The sequence below is a fragment of the Misgurnus anguillicaudatus genome, chromosome 20 (genome assembly GCF_027580225.2).
Source record: "Misgurnus anguillicaudatus chromosome 20, ASM2758022v2, whole genome shotgun sequence".
Classification (NCBI taxonomy): Eukaryota; Metazoa; Chordata; class Actinopteri; order Cypriniformes; family Cobitidae; genus Misgurnus; species Misgurnus anguillicaudatus.
Genome location: NC_073356.2, coordinates 21111853 through 21133206, shown reverse-complemented (window position 1 = coordinate 21133206; position 21354 = coordinate 21111853). Strand labels below are relative to the sequence as shown.

The 21354-nt window shown below is 38.0% G+C and overlaps 1 protein-coding gene across 2 annotated transcripts in view; it reads right to left on the bottom strand.

Annotated features, from left to right (window-relative positions):
• Positions 1 to 21354, bottom strand: part of vps50 (VPS50 EARP/GARPII complex subunit) — a 162791-nt gene that overhangs the window by 96183 nt on the left and 45254 nt on the right. For both annotated transcript variants that reach the window (XM_073858278.1, XM_073858279.1), the window contains exons 12-13: positions 21209 to 21349; positions 5612 to 5747 (exon numbers count right to left, since the gene is read on the bottom strand). In XM_073858278.1, the coding sequence (XP_073714379.1) occupies positions 5612 to 5747; positions 21209 to 21349 (277 nt within the window). The remainder of the gene's footprint in view (positions 1 to 5611; positions 5748 to 21208; positions 21350 to 21354) is intronic.

Below are 21354 nucleotides of genomic sequence, written 5' to 3'. Positions count from 1 at the left end.
ATAAAGAGGTGACACTGCAACATCTTAAGAATATAAATTATGTATCAGAGCTGCAAACTATCTGCTTGAGATCCTAATTAAAATGGCAACGAAAAGAAGAATATGACACTCTCTGTGCCTGTTATATCTGAATCACAAATGAAGTTAATTATCACAGGCTAAATACAGACAGTGACAACCTAGCAAAAAACGAGAATTTGAGGAACCCTAAATAGCCAACGAAAATTGATGTGAAGCAAATAAGAATAAGAAAAGTTTCTTGGGTGTATTTTGTTATATTCCACTGGCAGATATTTTTACTTGGCCGAGCACATTCCTCACAATTTTTTTATAATATTGAATAACACTAAAATTACTATATACAGTAAAAGACATTTTTGCAGTGTAGTTGAAAAATTACCACTGTGGTGAAAATAATTGCGGTGTGGAAGATTCGGTTTTGGAGAAGTGCTGAGTTTACATTACTTAATAATCAATTTAGGGAGTCACAGCTTAATTTAATGAATAGGAACAAGTAGAAGAGGATTACAGTAACATGAAAAATAGTAGGATTACCGAGAAAAAAAATAAAGACACACTAATACATAAATAAGCACAGGGAAATAAAAATGCACAAACACGGAAAATATTACTTCACCTTATTAAATATTTATAAAAACAACACAAAACCATCATCAGCAATGCCATACGGCAACTAACGGTCTAAATGATCATCGTATGTTTCCTTCTGTAGGGGTTATTTGGAAACTTCGATTCAATGAATTTCCAATGTCAGACCTAACCAAGAACAAGCACCAATCTATTTCAGCACTGCTTGGTGACCTTAGAAATCGAATCAGAGGAAAGAACAGAAAGGCAACCGATACAACCACACTGCACTTTGCTATCAGCACAGCAACCCTTTCAATTACCTGCTCAGGCTCCTTGACCACTGCTGTGTCCATTACAACCCCCCTGAAAGCCATTTCCTTTATATAGTGAGCATAAAAGCGTAAATTTAATGCTTATAACCATCACAAGATTAATAGTTTCCTGAAACGCCAGCTCTTCCTGCAAAAACAAATTTATGATTATATAGATAGGAGTCAAACTACAGAGGCAGTCATCATGCAGTTGTTGGTTCAGAAGAGCATGATGTGGATGTTCACTTTGAGAAACGTGACAAAAAACACTGGCTTTGATAATAACTATTTATCGGATAAGTAGTTCACATATACTCTGATATGTATGAGGGCAGGTGGCCCATGAGTCACCATGAAACGGAAGTAGAAATTGTCTTCTTTTCCGTATCAAGACGACTTCATGATGGCTACTGAAAAAAATGTAGTACATGACTTGATTTCATCGTTTGAGCACTTATTGGATTGTTGGAAGTTGGGCCACGTTGCTAATCGTTGTGATTTTTATTGGTAGAAACAAATTTCTGATAGCCCTGCCCTCGTGACAGAAAGGAAAGAGAGGTTGTTTTTGATTAAAGATTATGAGGGCACATGAATGGGAAAAAAATAATAAATGAAGCACACAGATAAGTTATTTATAAAAACACTACAGTGTCAGAAAAAGGAAACAAAAAAGGTACAAAACTGTATATTTTCTGTCACTGGGATGGTACCCTAAAAGGTTGATTTTTTGTACCGGATACAACACATTGAAATGTTGTACCTTTTGGGGTACAATATTTAAGCAATATCGCTCGAGTAGGAGTGTGATATAGCTCTATATCATCACGGCTGTGATTAGGCCAGAGGCACGAGGCCGCAGGCCGAGTGCCGGAGGCAATCACAGCCGTGATGATATAGAGCTATATCACACGACTCCGAGAGCGATATTGCTTTTATACAACAGTTCGACGGCACACGTTTGAAAAACGAAAACTAGAAAACAACAACGGAGGTATTTTAAAAGCCTCTTTGTTTGAGAACTACTTCTTCCGCCACGGATTTGAGGGCGGCCAGAATGACAGGTAAAACTTTCGGCTGCTTTGAAGCTCATAACAACTCAATGGACGGAAAAGCAGTTTCTTTATATTACCGTTTTTGGTCACAAAGTGTAGTTTTAAGATTAGTTCAGTCGAGAATGTATCTGTATTATATTTAAATCTGCAGTCGATTAGTAAAGATAGCGCCTGTTTGAACGTTTGCTTAGTGAGATTCGGTACGAATGAGAACCAAAGCATGAGCGGACGTCAGTGTTCACTCGCCCCGCTGACCACCGCCCTCTCTGGGCTACATCTCTGAAAGGGATTCCCTGGCTCTCATGTTGGCCTTGTTTGTTTATGATCGTCAAAATGAGATCAAATCAGCAGTATTTGGTGTCATGATCAAACTAGTACTTGTTTTTTTATTCATATTTAGTGTCTTTTGTGTTGTTATTGTTTTGGCGCGAGGTAAAAGTTAATAAAACTATACTTGTGTAACGTTACTATTGCTTTCTCATTTATTCTTAACGCGATACGAGCACTCGATTATTATTATTAAACTTTGTTCTTGTCAGTACTATACAAAACGTTTTTTTATAAGTGTCAGAGAGATGTTTTTGCATGCTGCATATAAATATACCAGTGGTGATATCTCATAACATGTTTTAATAGTCACGTCACGATAAAGTAAATGATCAATGTCCACATTTAAAAGCTGCGGGGCTTACCTGCAGTTCCACGGTGTTTTCGCGTTCTGATAAAAGATATAGCTCCCGAAAAAAACGAGTGTTTATATTCCTCTTTCCAAGTGTTAATCGTCCACACGATGTGACAAGACATTTCTCCCATTAACATACAAGAGCGCTGATCTTTGACGGAATAATAACTTCTGATTGGGGATTCACAGACTGATTTATGATCTAGTAAACTAATGAGACACACGGAGAGTGACTCAAACAGCGCGTCTGTGTTTTTCCATTCAGAGATGAGCCTGCTTAGGACCTCCATTCACTAGGTGGCGGAATAATACGAAAGGTGAAGAGGTTACAGTGCCGTTATCAGCACAATATCGTAAAGCTCTTAGCCAATCAGATTCGAGAACCAGAAAGAACTGTTGTATAATATACCTTATTACACGGCTCTCTGGAATGCTTGATTCTGATTGGTCAGTTGAGACATTTACACATTCGTTCTTTTCAAATAATAACCGCTCCAAATTAATAACGCATAGCCGGACTACTTGCACGAGTAAAATCGCTCCGCGCCAATAAAGATTAATAAAGATTACTGTCTGTTTGGCGCCATCTTGTGACAAACACTGGACAATCACGACAAGACACAGACAGCTTACCGAGACTGAACTTGACAAAATAGAGCACGACAGCTACGAAGCCATCACACACAAAAATACAGAATGGGGATTAAAACTGCTCAAAGACTGGCTAAAAGAGAAAAAATGGAGACAGACAAGTATGAAGCAGCGGATCTTAATAAGGTATTACGATCATTTTATGCATCTGTGCAAAGTTTCGCGGAAGGATAAAAATGTTAATTAAAAACAAATATGCCAAAAAAATGTTTAAAATTCATATTCATGTCCAGTTTTTTTCTTATGTGGCAAGTAGCCGTGTAATAAGCGGGATAATGTAGAGGCAGCCGGTAGTTATTGGGAAATAAGCCCCGACAGTGTGATCAGGACCCGACCCTTAACGACCTATTGTGTACCCAAAGAACAATTTTGTACCAATTAAATTTTAGGGGTACAAAACAGTTAATTGTATCTTTGAAGGTACACAACAGATCCCTAAGGTACCCAAAAGGTACAGTTCAACATTGTATTATTTTTAGTATACCTGTAAAGGTACAAAACGGAACCTTGGAGTACCACCCATTGACAGAAAGGCACAGATTTGTACATTTTTTCTGTTAGTGTACATTTTAATTTTTTAAATAAAGTTTTGGCTTTCATTGTGACTTTAATCTGGGTCATTTCTTGATCTATATTCTTCCTGTAGTTTCTCATTTCTCAAGTTCTACCCTTTAGCAAGTTATTATTAATTATATTAATCATTATCTTTATCTTGCTTTCTAGTAAAAAAATCAATATCTCATTAAATTACTGTAAGATAAATTAGCATAGCAGGCAAAATTCATAAGACACAAAATAGGACTGTCAAATAAAACAATGTTCTCGAGTAAATTGCAAGATATCCAAATAAATAAAGATTACCAATAATTGTGTATACAAATTCACTGAGACCCCCCCCCCCCCCCTGTTTTTTTTTTTTTTTGAGTATACTGCAAAATAACACCTGGAAGATTTTTTGCTGCAGTGAATGAAAAAGGGAAACTTATGAGGTAGAGGTCTTCAAAGGTCCACTTAGATCCGAAAAACTGAGGTCCGACCCGAGACCCTAGCCAGTCTGGGTCTAAAAGTTTGCCTCGGACACGGGTCGGACATATTTAAAATATAATAGCGGCATCGGGTCTCGGGAAATTTAAAATGAATGTGTTTTGCCGAACAGACCAGAGATGACACAAACTATCTAGTGTGTGTGCATAGATGTGCTTTACCAACCCCTCAACAGCCAAGAGCACTAGTGACATTGTGTGGCTGGTGGTAGGTTAATTTTTATTGACACGCACACCTGTCAATCATTTGAAATGTACATTTTAGCGGTTATCTTGGTGGCATCTTCAGATAACAAATGAATATAAATGGAGCAAATTGGTTGCAAAGCCACCAGGGTTTTGTTTTTGTCATACTGGTGTGTGCGGGGCTGCAGACTGCACACATGTCGGTGCCGTTTACATTCAGGTCTAGTAGGGTTAAAAAAAACTGGTCTGGGTCGGACTTGGGTATAATTTTCTTGATTTTGCCTCAGGTCGGGCCTTCTTAAAGAGCACCTTTTCATTGTTTAACATAAATTTGTGTATTTGGTGTAATACAAAGTGTTTGCGTGGTTTATGGTTCAAAAAACACATTTTTTTCCACATACCGTACATTTTTGTAGCTCTAGATATCATGTCTATCCAAAGGCTTTGATTTTGTACAAAACTTCCCAATCTGAAAAGCGCTGTGTCCCTGATTGGCCAGCTAATCTGTACGTTGTGATTGGCCTGAATACCTCTGACATCAGCTGGAAATGTGACGCTCTTACCATGTTTGAAAGATTTGGTCACAATGCAATGCTAACAGGAGTTAACTTACAGAAGCGGGAGGAATTATGATAATGTTGGTGTTGTCTAAATCACCAATCGCAAAAAGTAAACTGTTGCCTACAATCCGTGTGTTTGTTGTAGTCTAAGAAAAGAGATTTACGTTGGAAAAGATAACTCGTGTCATCGTTTATTTTGGGGTTCAGGTAAAAAGTGATGCTTGTCATTTCGGATCGGGTACATTTCTTTAACCCGAGAAGACCTCTAGTATGAGGTAGTATAAATATTTTCTAAACCTGGCCTTTTGTTCAGAGCTCTTGTTATTCTTGTTCTTTTGCTTAGAAATCATTTGTGGAAGTGTTCAGCCACTGGTAAAGCTATAAACTATAAAAGACTGACTCAATATTTCAACACCGATGTTTTTATGTGTACACTTGTTTGTATTCATTTGTTAACCCTAGGAAACAAATCAGTGACTTTGGCATGGCTGTCACAATGCTCCATCCGTTGAGCTAGAAAGCACGCTTGACTTACCTGCTGCAGGAGTCGCCTCTTCTTCTTTATAGTGCTCATCGTGCCACTGCATGGTCAGGTAGTAACTGAGCATCACCTCCCACAATGCCTTGCAGAGGTCTGTCAGGCAGGGGATGTAGCTGTCTGGCGTAATGTGCTGTGGAGAAAAGATAAAAGCAAGGTGATGCTTCAGTCTCTCTGCATCAGCCTCTACAAACTCCTAAAGTTTCACCAAGAGAACCACACGTATGTTAAGACTTCATGAAGCTGTCCATCAGCAAAGAAAAACAGGAGCTGATGATGGGCCAGTGACGTCTCTGGTCTATGAGTATGAGTATAAAATATTAAATATGGGTAAATATTGGGCAGAACACAACGCTGACCCAATTCAACCCAGTTGCTTCTACCCATAGTTGAGTAACAATAGCCAAGTATTGTTGAATATTATACAGATATATGGTATGAACATTTTGTGAAAATAAAACTGAATTTAATAAATTAAATGTAATATGATTGTATTAATAACAGGCCTATAACAGTTAGTATATGTGTAGTATATATTCGTATATGGTATGCAACAAATGTGTGAGGTAGTGTAATGAAAACTTCAGAAACTAATACCATTATAATTCAGAGCACCTCATTTGAGGAGAACTTAAATGTTCTGCAAGTAACAAGCGGAAAACGTATCGTATGCTTAAATTGGGAGCGACGCAGTCATGGGACGTGCATGTATTTTTTTTGTCTTTTAAAAAGGACGATTTTATTATATAGATGTTTTTACAGTTTAGTCTGCTGATACAGTTTAAAAATAAAAGTACTACATGATAAAAAAATATATCACACTGGAGCGCATCTGGTACTCACAATCATAATTATGAGTGTTTCAGAAGGGGAACAAAATACCAAAAATGATAAGTGGATCTTGATGTGAAGCAAAAAAATCTAGACCCAGCCACTTAAAATTAGAAAGTTTATTTTAAAGTTTATTTACTTTTTCCATGTTTAAGTGCTATAATTGGGTCCCCAGTGCTTCTATCAACCTAAAAAAAAATGTGAAAAAGAACAACCCAGTAACTTAACTTTGATAAAAAATAGGTCATTGAAATGTGGCTCCCCTTGTGATGTCAAAAGGGGAACTTATTATAATAATACCCCTTAATCTGCACTATCCAACCACGGCACTGTCATTTAGTGCAGAGAGAAAGAAAAAATAATAAAAGGTTTTATTTTCAACAAACCACCATCAAGGCGATCAGTGTTTGCATTTTATTAGCTCATTTGCATTTAAAAAGACACAAAAAAACCTGCACATTTTTGCTCACACCTACAAAATGGCAACATCCTAAGACTCAAGCTTTGGTTTGTCTTTTTTTCAGATTTCTTCCAGCTATTTTGGGTTTGAGAAGAACCAATAAATATAATAACCAATTTTTTTATTTGAACATGAAGCAGTGTAATTGTCCATGTTTGTGTACAACAGGTTCCAGTTACACAGAATAGTATGGTGCAAACAACAATCCAGGTCTTAGGAGGTTATAATAAATTATGTATATGGTATTTTGAACTAAAACTTAACTTATGTACTCTGAGGACACCAAAGATTTATTTTACATCTTAAAAAAGTCTTGTGAAATGTCCCCTAAAACAGGGCTATATAAAAACAAAAACAAGTTTTAGCACAAAAACGCCTTCGTCAGGGTCACATCAGGATCCACTTATCATTTTTTATGAATTATTACAGTTATTAAAATAATTCAAAAAGTTAGCTACACCACATATTTAATGTACATTAAAGAATTTTTGCTTGTAAATGTCTCTTTGTAATTCTGTATAAAAAACACATCAATGGGTAATTTTATGTGCTCCTAAATTTTTTTACTTAGGAGAACATGTGCTTCTTGGGAATAAAGTAAGTGTCGAGCTGTGATTTATCTGCAGTTAGTATTACCCCATGGTAAATGTTTGTAAGGAAGATGAGGATTGGAAAGTGATATAGTTTTCTCCTGTTTTCTTCATCAAGAATGTCAGAATGTTAATATGATATTCATGAGCTTCAGAACAGAGCCACTTGAGGTTTGTAACAGAGAATTTTGCGTCAAATTCAATTGACTTGCATAGCAGTTCAAACAGGCACATGCAGCACAGCTCAAACTGAGAATTAGCCTGCTGAGTGTTAGCAGTACTCATCCAACCCACAGTAAATAACTAGCAAAATTTTGTTTAAAGGGGCCATGGCATGAAAATCTGACTTTTTCCATGTTTAAGTGCTATAATTGGGTTCCCAGTGCTTCTATCAACCTAGAAAATGTGAAAAAGAAAAACCCAGTAACTTAGTTTTGGTAAACCATTCTCTGAAAGCATGAGAAAAATTAGGTCATTGAAACTTGGCTCTCCTTATGATGTCATACGGAGATCTTACTACAATAACATTGCCCCTTAATCTGCACTATCCACCCATGGCACAGACATTTAGTGAAGAGAGAAAGAGCGAAAATAATTCACAGCACAATTGAGTTTCAATTGCAACAAACCAACATCATTGCGATTAGTGTTTGAATTTCATCAGCTCATTTGCATTTTAAAGGACACACCCAAAATGGCACATTTTTGCTCACACCAACAAATTGTCAATTTTAAAGGATTAGTCCATTTTCTTAAAAAATCCAGATAATTTACTCACCACTATGTCATCCATAATGTTGACGTCTTTTTTTGTTCAGTCGAGAAGAAATTATGTTTTATGAGGAAAACATTGCAGGATTTTTCTCATTTTAATGGACCCCAACACTTAACAGTTTTAATGCAGTTGAAATTGCAGTTTCAAAGGACTCTAAATGATCCCAAACAAGGCTTAAAGGTCTTATCTAGCGAAGCAATTGTCATTTTTGGCAAGAAAAATAAAAAATATGCACTTTTAATCCATAACTTCTCGTCTTCTTCCGGTCGTGTGACGAGTCAGTGCGACCTCACGCAATACGTCATCATGTCAAGCGGTCACGGATGACGTATGCGAAACTCCGCCCCAGTGTTTACAAGTGTGGAGAAAGAGGACCGTTCCGACGTTGTTGTATGTCGAATGATACTAACTAATGTCTTTGTATCAGTTTATTGTTTAAAATGGTCCGCAAATGTGCGTTTCATATATGTAACATGTGACCTTTCGACGACATTACGCAATTACGTGGGACAGCCGGAGGAAGACAAGAAGTTGTGGTTTAAAAGTGCATATTTTTTATTATTCTTGCCAAAAATGACAATCGTTTCGCTAGATAAGACCCTTATGTCTCTTTTGGGATCATTTAGAGTCCATTGAAGCTGCAATTTTAAACTGCATTAAAACTGTTAAGTGTTGGGGTCCAATGAAGTCCATTAAAATTTGAAAAATCTGGAATGTTTTCCTCAAAAAACATAATTTCTTCTCGACTGAACAAAGAAAGAATCAACATTTTGGATGACATGGTGGTAAGTAAATTATCTGGAATTTTTAAGAAAATTGAATAATGCTTTAGCATGTTATAATAAATTATCTATATAGTATTTTGAGCTAAAACTTCACATGTGTACTCTGGGGACACCAAAGATTTATTTTACACCTTTAAAAAGTCTTTTGACATGGCCCCTTTCATATTATTCATTTGTATTTTTATTTTTCCTTAAATTGCATGTTAATAAAACTTAAATGCCAGCTATTGATGGTATCAAGGCATCAACATAAATCAACAGCTTTTGTGGCCCAAATTTATTTTCCTGTAGAGTCACTGTAGAGTAGATTATTTCTGATAACAAGCAAAATAAATATCAAGTAAATGACCTTAGTTCAAATCATTCATAACAAATTTAACAACTTACAATAAAAAGACACTAAAGATCTGCTGAGGACCTCAAAAGAATGTGACATTACAGCATGTCTGCTTAAATGTGCGTGTGCGTCCTTAAATCTAGCCGAAGACATTTGGAGGACGGTAAATCTGACATTGCGAATACACAAGAGGTAATGATTGACCTGCTGTGGATCTTAATGAATATTTACCATGCGATCAATCCTTCAAAACCTCTGAGAATCTCATACATTCCTTGAAACGCTATAATTAGAATTAATACCATAGAGACAAACAAAACAGGCTCCTGTCTGGTCCGAGTATGAGATGAGAGACTGTATATCAAGTACAAAGTGAAAAACAGTTCGGCTTTGCTCTGACTTCTGCGACACTGGACTTCTCAGAAGACATGCCAGACTCCCTTTGGTGGCCAATGCAATTTGTGGCCAGGGAACTCCGGCATAAACTTTACCATGTCTCAGAGCACAACATCGCAGACTCATCCACACACATATTCATCAATGCTGTCAGCTGTCTTCGTCTTTTCTTTTGACAGAGCTTGGAAACTGCAAACTGCCGGGGCTGGTAAATTACGATAGGCTTGAGGCTCAACAGGACTATTTTTGGAGGCACATAGCAACATGGCGTCGGCTGTGGAAAAGCTATCGCATTTGCTTCTTAAGGAACAATTTGTGTTTTATAGTGAGTACTTTCCCTAAACAATTGTTCACAAATGGGGTCTCATAAATTAGGCGCCGGCCCTTGTAACCTTTTACCTTCGGAGTATTTACTGCCAAACATTTACCTAATCAACTTTATTGTGGTTTTAGTTGGAATCTACGATTGAGGTCATTGTGTAAGAATTTTAAATATCTGTTGAGCAGATGGCACAGACATGTTGCCAGTGGATTCCTAGTTTTGGGAAGAAAAATAAAACAGAAAGAGCATATAATAAAATTGTGAGAGAAAGTTCACCCAAAAAATAAATGAAAAGCTCAGATGCAAAAGCCGCTAAACACCACCTCCGTCAAAATAAAAAGGTGATGATATTGACCGAATGCTTTCGGCATGTAGTATACGTTAATCAAATAATTTAGTTTCAAATTCGCTTAATCCCAGTCTCAGGCCATTCAGAAATACCAGTTTGTTGTCAAAATCCCACTGGGACCCAATACTTTTTTGTTAAGACCTTGGTTGGGGTTCCAAGCGACCTGAGCTGATCCCAAAACGTGACGCGAAAACACTGTAGATCACTGATTGGTTTGAGAGAATCATCACTTCCAGCGTCATCGCTATAATGTAAAAGATTAGCTTTGCCTTCATGCTAGCTTGCGCTGTCTCGAGCAAACATGTTGTCATTTGTGCTCTGCTATAATTTCCCAAACTCCCTTTTAGCGATGAAAAACATCCACAGGTTGAGAATCAGGAACACCATAACTTGTAGTTTGTGGCAGAACATTCGCAACAAGCACGTCCGCATATATGCTAACATGCAACATAAAACTAGGCTCAGCGGAGAGCGTCGACTGACGCCAACGGTGTTTGTACAGAAACTGTTATGCGAGACAGAGGTAGTGATAAACGCGATGTGTGTGGTGGCCAATTTTAATTTTGTGGCGGACTGAGAAATAAATGAAAATATGGGAATGTACAGCATTCCAACAACGTTCTTATTTGTATGATGTCACAGCAGTAGGCAGCACAAATATAACGACACGCCTATAATCCCTCCCACTCCAAAGTGTTACTAAACTCGATGGAAAAGCTAACCAAGCCAAAGTCAGGTGAGCTGACCCGACCTGACCCAAACCAAACAGTGGGGTACGATGCAATGGAAAAGCGGCATTAGACTGAATACAACCCGAATATGGTAGCCACATGCATCACAGCGCCCCCTAATGTGTGGTTCAGTTTCTTTACTCTTACCTTTTGAATTCTGACTATCTTCACTTGCAATGCTAGTAGTTGCATCTTTAGTAATTTTGCAACTGTTTACTGTCTTGTCCAAAGGCATTCTTTAGAAGCTTAGAAGAGGCTTTTGTTAAAAAAAAAAATTTGAGGGTTTCGCAGCAAAAGACAATTAAATTTGTTAAATACCAATTAAAGTGACAGTTGTGTAAATAAGCCAATTCAATTATTGATGAATAACCTGTTCATTGCCATTAAAGGTGCAGTGTGTAACTTTAGAAGGATCTCTTCACAGAAATGCAATATAATATACATAACTATTTTTCAGTAGTGTATAAAGACCTTACATAATGAACTGTAATGCTTTTATTACCTTAGAACAGGGGTTCCCAAACTTTTTTTCCTGCGCACCCCCTTCTATGCCCCAACCGGGTTGGCGCACCCCCAATCCACACTTCAAAAAAAAAAGCTAAAAAGATTTGTTTTTAAAGACTCATGTTTAATCTTGCGCAAATAACCAGGGGCCGGTTGCAACTACGTCTGACATTGTGAAAAATATTTACGTGTGTTGCACCATCTGAAACTATCCAGATAGCAATGAGTCGGCGGACCACCGGCGGTGCTCTGGCGGCAGTAAGCGTCATAAGGGCGTAATCGCAAACAGGTCTGACGGCGGACCGCCGCTGCAGCCGCTTTTGCATATGGTGGCAGCATCTCGCAACAAATGAGAGTGACGTATTCGGCGGCAAAAGTTTCATCTCCGCCAGTGGGATGCACCTATAGCCGACAGCTTGGGGCTGGCGACATAAAGAAGCCATGCGGATATTTTTTGCTATCTTGGAGACGCAGCTATGTGTTTAACCACTGTGATATTTAGATGCCATTCGAGTTTCCTATGGTAAAAATGTACACTTACTGCCATCAGCTAATAGAAGATATATGAGAGTTTCCTCATGTTTACCAGTGCGCTCTCCTTCTAGATGCCTGCGTAACGTGCAGACCCATCATTCACGAAAGCCTACTGTTCGCACAAAAGGTGTATAATAGTTTGCAGATTCATTATAACAGCTCAAGTTTAAAACAAAATTAAATGAAAGCTTTTAATAAGTTCTCTACAGTGTCTTTGTAAGTATTTATGTATTTTATTATATAATTCATTGGCGGTCTCTTTACCATGCATGAAAACACATTGCTCGCGTATCCTGTGCATAAGACGTGCCCATGTCTCGTCACATTTCATTATTTCTATTTTTGCCATAAAAACGTCTCTCTCTCTTGGTCCCTCTCCTCCTTCGTGACTAACAACTTTATCATAAGACGTCCCACACTTGACAGTTTCCCTGATTTCAGCCAGTTAAGCATATTTATAATATATATGGAATGAATGAAACGAGTTGGCACGCATATGGTGGCTGCAGTGCATAACAGAAGAGCAGTGCGTAGTGCCTTAGAATGAGACTTTCTTTTCTTTATACACTGTGGGTCCGCTTACATGGAAGTCGCCATTTTGTGCCGCCATGTTTCTACAGTAGCCCTAAACGGACAAAATGCTCTTCAAACTGTTTGTTTTTGTCTTATACAACGACATGTTTGTCCTGTGGTGGCTACCATAGCTTCTCTATGCGTTTTGGTAAACGGTGTACTGAGCCATTGGTTGCAATTCACAATATTACTGCTAGATGTCGCTAAATTCTACACACTGCACCTTTAAAGTGAAATTACTGAACCTAAACATAAAAGCCTGATACAAGCACTCATTTTCAAGAAAAGATCTCAGGCTCTTCAAATATATTCATAACTTAATCACACATGTTACTGCACGTCGTTCAAGTGGTCCATATGACTTTTAAGATCACAAGACAGACCAAAATCTTTCAGATTTCACTGACAATTCTGACCTTGATGCATCTAGTTCCGGAAAATTTTCAAAAATGCACCTATTGTGCTTCACAAATAAAGTCAGATTTGGAATGCAATGAGGGTGACTAAACGCTGACAGAGAAAATCTTCCATTTCAAACATCCGTGCAAATTTGATTTTAAGTAAAACATCAATAAAATCTTGATAAACAAAGCGTTTTCCTTTATTTTAAGAAAAGGCCGCTCACGCAAATCACTCTAAATCTCATCTCAAGCGCCTGTGCAACCCATTGAGAATTTAAAACAAACAATCAAATGAATAAAATACACGGAGTCACTTTTGTATTCACACCCTCGTACGCCATGCGACCTGATCCTGAGTGGCTGCAATAAATCTAATTAGGTCTGTGCTACACACCGAAAAAGCTCTGGGCATTCAGAGGTGATTCATCACTTATGGTAATACTGCAGTAACGGATAAATAAGCTCATATGAAACCATCCCACACAACTCATTACAGTAGAGCGTCTGCAGCTAATGCAATGAACAGTGCGTGAAGTATTACAGAGAGGAAAAAGCGCAACATTGCCGAAGCTCCCAAAAATTTAATACCTCGGGCCGAAAGCAATAATATTATGAGCCGCTTGTCTCATTTGAAGTTGATTGATTGTTTAAGGAAGCTTGATCCCTCCTTTAAATAAAGTTGCCCAGCTGCCAACTTTGAGTGAAAAGGGAATCTCACGGGTACCAAAAGATGCCGGGATGGATTAGCACTGATCCAACGGTTAGATTTTTGTTGATGCCTAATGACTCCTGTAGGTGAGCAGAAGGAGAAGTCAGCTAGCTCATTCAAACAATCAATCCCCAATTCTCCCTGGATGACTTCCTGCTACGAGGTTCAAGATGAGGCATTGTTGCCTGGCAACAATAAAAGTCCGGATGATAAATGTCTTCCTAATCTCAAAGGAGACAGATTAGACAGACAGAGGAATGGAAACGTATCACACCCTGTGAGGGAACTTCTGTGATTCGGGTTTGTGGACAGAAATGATAAGATACAAATGACTGGGGTCTGTGAAGACTGATTGACTGGTAAGCCTGGGAGTACAAGAAACTTTCTACAAGAAAATCTTTTTTGGAAATAAAAAACAGTAAATACAGAAAATTCACGTGGGTTATTCGTTTTAAAAGGGTTTTACATTTGCAATGCATGAACACCCAGCATGAGCTACTTACTGCAGTAAAGGCCTGGGCTTTCTTAATGCAAGCGAATCACGTCCACTTTTAAATATGAATGTATTTTCCTTGAAAGTTTAGCAGGGGAAACCAAGTAAAGAAGTGTTGCTGCAGTCAGCAGGCTGTAAATGTGTCAAGTCAGCAAGTCTGTGTTGCGTCTTCTCTATTAAAACTCATTCTCCAGATGGTCCACTCAGGGCCTTACAGTTTCTCAGGACATTATGTACATCTCATATTGGGCTACAGCTTGGAAAGTCACACATGTGTGGTATAAGTACCAGGACAACAATGAAAAGTACCTTTTAATATAAATCCCAATGTTTATTGCTTAAAAGATACCATGATAAAGTAATGATTCTGTACTATTTCACGGCTGATGTTTTTAAAAGCAATATCGCATTTGCGATGTCAGCACACTATGATTACCTGCCGCCTCAAACCACAGCCGTGCTTATATATACGGGCAAAACAAAATGGCATTTTTGCGAAAACACTTGCATTTAGATTCCATTTGTTAACACTGGTTACTGCATAAGCCAACATGAACTAGTAATACAAAATTGAGATGATTATTATTATTATAGCAACAATAAAGTGATAACGTAATTTATAGCACAGTACCAGTAGTGCTGCTGCAGGATTTAAGCACTTTTATGTAATATTGCATACCGTGACTAGCCAGGTCTGAGATGCGAAGTTAAATCAGCTCTGTAAATCTCTCTGAAGCCCAGGAATCACTTCACTAAACATCAAATATCACTCAGACTATTTTTTTGCCAAGAGTCGACTTCTGACACCCTCTACAGTGAGAAGCGGTGTTAAGCAAAACATTTTTCATTTTCGGTATAATGGAATGAAAAGTGATTTATATAAATGCCCTGACCTGAGCTTAAATCATAACGCTGCATCTAATAGGCAACTTCTCTGTACCTGGCAGCAGCTCATATGAAAGTCTTATTCATGGGTTTGATTCCCAGAAAATTCACACGTTGGGAAAAAACATCTGCAAAGTGCATAAATATATACGTTCGCTTTAACTTGCTGCTAAAGTTTGGTCAATTTTACTGCCCAATACTTTTCTATAATTCTTACATCATTAGTGCGACTACAGCAAGTAACTTTCATTCTTACTTTAGATTAAAATCACGCTCAAATGCTCTTACAGATCTTATCCCAATGTACGTGTGGCTCTCTTCACCAGCTACATCAATGAAGCCCCCTGCTGTCTTAATGGACCGAATTAATCAAACAAAATTCCACTGACAAAACTCCCCATGTCGTCTCAAAATGTCGCATTAAGACCCAGAGGATGAAAGCGAGCTATAAGTATTAGAGAGCTGGACAGCTCAGAAGATCAAAGCTAAACAGCTCAAAGTATGAAACCTCAACAACTCAAATTATAAAATTAGACAGCTCAGATGATATCTAATTAACTCATCATCAAACAGCTCAATTATTAAAGGAAAACACCACTGTTTTTAATATTTTACTATGTTCTTACTTCAACTTAGATGAATTAAAAATACAGTGAGGAAAATAGGTATTTGAACAGCCTGCTATTTTGCAAGTTCTCCCACTTACAAATCATGGAGGTGTCTGAAATTGTCATCGCAGGTTAATGTCCACTGTGAGAGACATAACCAAAAAAAAAATCCAGAAATCACAATGTATGATTTTTTTTACTATTTATTTGTATGATACAGCTGCAAATAAGTATTTGAACACCTGAGAAAATCAATGTTAATATTTAGTACAGTAGCCTTTGTTTGCAATAACAGAGGTCAAACGTTTCCTGTAGTTTTTCACCAGGTTTGCACACACTGCAGGAGGTACTCCTCCACACAGATCTTCTCTAGATCAGTCAGGTTTCTGGCCTGTCACTGAGAAACACAAAGTTTGAGCTCCCACCAAAGATTCTCTATTGGGTTTAGGTCTGGAGACTGGCTAGGCCACGCTAGAATCTTGATATGCTTCTTACAGAACCACTCCTTGGTTATCCTGGCTGTGTGTTTCGGGTTATTGTCATGTTGGAAGACCCAGCCTCGACCCATCTTCAATGCTCTAACTGATGGAAGGATGTTATTCCCCAAAATCTCACAATACATGGCCCCGGTCATCCTCTCCTTAATACACTGCAGTCGCCCTGTCCAATGTGCAGAAAAACACCCCCAAAGCATTATGCTACCACCCCCACAGTATGCTCCACAGTAGGGATTGTGTTCTTGGGATGGTACTCATCAGTCTTCTTCCTCCAACCACGTTTAGTGGAATTATGACCAAAAAGTTCTTTTTTGGTCTCATCTGGCCACATGACTTTCTCCCATGACTCCTCTGGATCATCCAAATGGTCATTGGCAAATTTAAGACGGGCCTGGACATGTGCTGGTTTAAGCAGGGGAACCTTTCGTGCCATGCATGATTTCAAACCATGACGTCTTAGTGTATTACCAACAGTAACCTTGGAAACGGTGGTCCCAACTCTTTTCAGGTCATTGACCAGCTCCTCCCGTGTAGTTCTGGGCTGATTTCTCACCTTTTTTAGGATCACTGAGACCCCACGAGGTGAGATCTTGCATGAAGCCCCAATCCGAGGGAGATTGAAAGTCATGTTTAGCTTCTTTTATTTTCTAATACTTAGTTACAGCTGTATCATACAAATAAATAGTTAAAAAAATCATACATTGTGACTTCTGGATTTTTTTAGATTATGTCTCTTACAGTGGACATGCACCTAAGATGACAATTTCAGACACCTCCATGATTTCTAAGAGGGAGAACTTGCAAAATAGCAGTTTTATTTTGTGCCACCATACTTACTCGTCTTTAAATAGGAAAAACATTGAAATGTTTGGTGGCTTCTAAATTCATCCCTGTTTGGAGCCATTGGAATGAATGGGGCTAGGCTAAATGCTAACGCATTCAGGAGGTGCTGTACAAAGATTAAAAGTGATAGGTATGTATTAATTTGTCTAAGTTACATCAGAGTATAAAACCTCAAATATACAGTAATTGCCACATTATTACGCATTGTATATCCGAAGTGCTCAAAAAATAGTATTAAGACACCTTAGAGCAGTGGTTTTCTAAATGGGTGGGGGTGAGATGGTGCCAGTATTTTATGACATTTTATAAAATATTTTTTTAAATTCTGTAAAAATATAGCTACCAACCAGCAGCACTATATTGCATCATTTAATGTGGGGGCGTGAGGGGGTGCACACTGAATATTTTGAGAAGCACTGCCTTACGGTATGATATCTCAACAGCAGACAGTTTAAAAAACTAGAAGCTCAGAAGATGACAGCTTGACAGTTTAATTCACATCCTGCTGAACAAGGACAGAAGACATCACAGTCTAAGCATAATGCTCTACAGCACATGAAGGTGTCAGTGAACAATGTTTTGTAGAGATGAGAAAGTAATGGTGAATTTGAACACTATAATCCAAGTGTTTTGAGTCATAACACCAGTGCTCATGCGCTTGGCACGCTCTCATGTTCAGCTGCAAGGTCAATATCCACTAAAGCCCATCGAGAGCACTTTAGAGTCTTATTCAACAACACTGATGCTACACATTGACACTTAACCACCCTGCATCCCTTTTTTCACCTTTCTTTTACCTTTTTTTAGAAGGTTAAACTTATATCCCATGTGCTCATGTGCATAAACACATACTCCTGCTTCTACCGCGTTCATTTACCGCTCTCGAAGCATCAGTCAGGACTCCGAGCCGAGAGACAGAATAATGACACGTTCATGTAAAATTCATGTGCCGCGCTTCTGCGTGAAGACGTGACCTATGGGGAATTTCAGTTACGCTGCATTTTAATCCCACTGAAGTTCAGAGTTCAGTGCTGAAGTGATTGCCATTAGCATATCGCTCGCTGTTTACGATTGCACGCATAGGAGAGATTGCGTGATTGAGACCTAGAAGGATGAGAAGGACAAATTCGCATTCAAATTCCGCAACGCTGCGTGACGAGCGGAAGAAAAAAATTGACAAAAACCTCACTTATGTCAAAATACAGATCAACTATTCATTTTCTTTTCCTCTTGGAGGTTCTGAGGGCAGCACATTCAAAATGAAAACTAAAACCAGCACGCAGCTCTGCTGAGAAAACACAGATGTCATTTTTAGCATAGCAATCTTCAGACAATGACAATCAAAACTCAGACTGCGGTAACTCTTAGCCATACAATTTTTTGTGCAAATATACACAAAACAATACAGTGTCAACATTACATCCTTAAAACCAAGAGACCCCAGAACACAAACATAAGGCAAGATGCAAAATAATCTGAATCGCCCAAATATGTGGCATTACTGTCCAGCACGTTTCACCTCTAACATCTGTTGATCATACCATCTGAACTTGAACATAAGGGGCGTGATTTAACTCAACAGATAGTAACAATACTCCCTTCAGACACTCGAAAATAGTAAGACCAGGTGCTAAAGCATCTCTGCCAAATATCTGAGCTTTGTGCCAATAGTAGGTTGTAGGAAAAACTCTATAAACACCAGCAGCATGCTTTGGAAACAATGCGCATATCAATTTTATCCAAATGAGGCCCTTAGCCACACATATTACTAATGATAAATACATTTTTATATATTTATGATAGGAAATTTACAAAATATCTTCATGTAACATGATCTTTACTTAAAGGGGACTTTTTTAAATCTTTGGTATATCCAAAGTACATATGTGAAGTTTTAGCCCAAAATACCATATAGATAATTTATTTTAGCTTGTCAAAATTGCCACTTTGAAAGTGAGTGAAAGTAAGCCATTTTTGGGTGTGTCCTTTAAATGCAAATGAGCTGATCTCTGCACTAAATGGCAATGCCGCGGTTGGATAGTGCAGATGAAGGGGCGGTATTATCCCCTTCTGACATCACAAGGGAGATATTTCAATGACCTTTTTTTTCACATGCTTGCAGAAAATGGTTTACTAAAACTAATGTTGGTAAACTGGGTTGTTGCTTTATCACATTTTGTAATTCAGTGTTTATTGGTTTTGACAAAGCATATAGAACATTTTGCAAAGTTACAAATAGAAAGTTTTAGACCATTATTATCCCTATTCCCTCCCCCCTTCCCTCACCCATCCCATTGTACTCAGGACTTGAAAGACACAATATAGGATATAAACAGCAAAGACCTGTAAGTACACATTCATATACATAAAATAGAATTTAAAATAAATAAGTATTAATGAAATAAAGTACTACGTAAAAAAAAAATAATAATAATAAATGCTTTATCACATTTTCTAGTAGTTTCACTGAAATGAAAATGTTTGGCCGAAACCGAAAACCAAGGCCGAAAACCGAAACACCCAAAAAAGTATGCCAAATATTAGTACCATTGCATTTATCGCTATGACTGTGTACTAACGTTACTTAACTTAAATCAAGGCATTGCAATTGCATAAATTAATATTCAAGTTTTTCAAAGAATAAATCAATTACAAATTATGCAAATATTTATTTAGCACATATAGTGCACAGTATAAAATAAAATTCTAACTAAAATGTTTAACTTGACCCCACTCATGTGTAGGGGAGAACGGGGGCGAAAGCAGCGCGGGATGAAAGTAACAAAGCGATTTTCTAATAATATTTATTTAAAATTGTAAAAAAATTATATTTAAAATTGTATTATATTCCTCAAATGTTATGCACAGATATGTAAGAGAATAATGACAGCGTTTTCACAATGTACTGTTTAAAAATTTGTCCTTATCAGTTGCCGAGCCTGCATACACGATATACTGATTCACGACCTCGGGAGCTAGGGAACGAATTGAGACACAGGGATACTAAAATACATCTGCACCGCAGACATGCTGCTTCAGACAAGCACATGCAGGTCGCGGTTTTTGTTTGCGTCATCACAACATTTCGGCCGTATTGTTTTGGTGATAAAAGTCTTTTGAAAATTTCCGGTGGCCGAATATTCAGTGCATCCCTATTTTCTAGGTTGATTGAAGCATTTTAACACGTAAACGTGGAAAAGGCAGATTTTGTATCCTTTAAATGATTTTTGGCATAAATAACAACTTTGACCCATGCAAAGTATTTTTGGCTATTGCTACAAATATACCTGTGCTACTTATGATTGGTTTTTTGGTCCCATATAGGTCACATATAGTTATGATTGTAGTAACCTTTTAATTAACATTTTTGGTGTAAACAAGCCTTTAGTAGAGAGTAACTGATTTTTTTCAGTAAGAAATTTTTAATTTTAAAACTGCTAAACAGCCACTGACAGACATAAAGCAGTATATATAGAAACCATTATCTAGAAAATGATAGGTAGGGCTTTATCTATTGCATAATATTATTATTTACAATTACATTCATCTCCCACTTGTGATTACATACAATACAAAACCGGATGAATGCTTTTTTTGTTTAACATCTGAGAATTCGTTGCTTCTATACAAATGCAAATTTCACAGCATTTCGTGCAGAGTTGCTGCGAGGTGCCTGCCAGAAACTCCATTCTCTCCTTCTAACTGATATTAATTGCTTCATGACTTGCTCATGAATGAGATTGCTTGCCGTTCGCTGCGCTCTCACTACAGCTAGACAAATATTCGCATTTTCCAAACGGAGAAATATAACCTATTTTACGCCTGTCTGGAGCACAATAATAATGGAAAAGCAATGATTTCATGCTCGAACAATGTACCTGCCTCACACAGGTAGTAGGTGTGTGTGTGTATTGCACTTATATGATTGTCCAGGATATATGTGTTTGTGTATGGATGGGGACTGGGCATACCGTGCAAAGATCCCTGTACTGCATCTTCTGAAACTTGGTGTCGGCATTCCCAGCACACAGCTCCACGTATCCCAGAACCACCTGGAAGACGGTGTTGTGGATGGCTTGCGTGAAGTGCATGTGCAACTGGTCCATGGCCGTCTGGG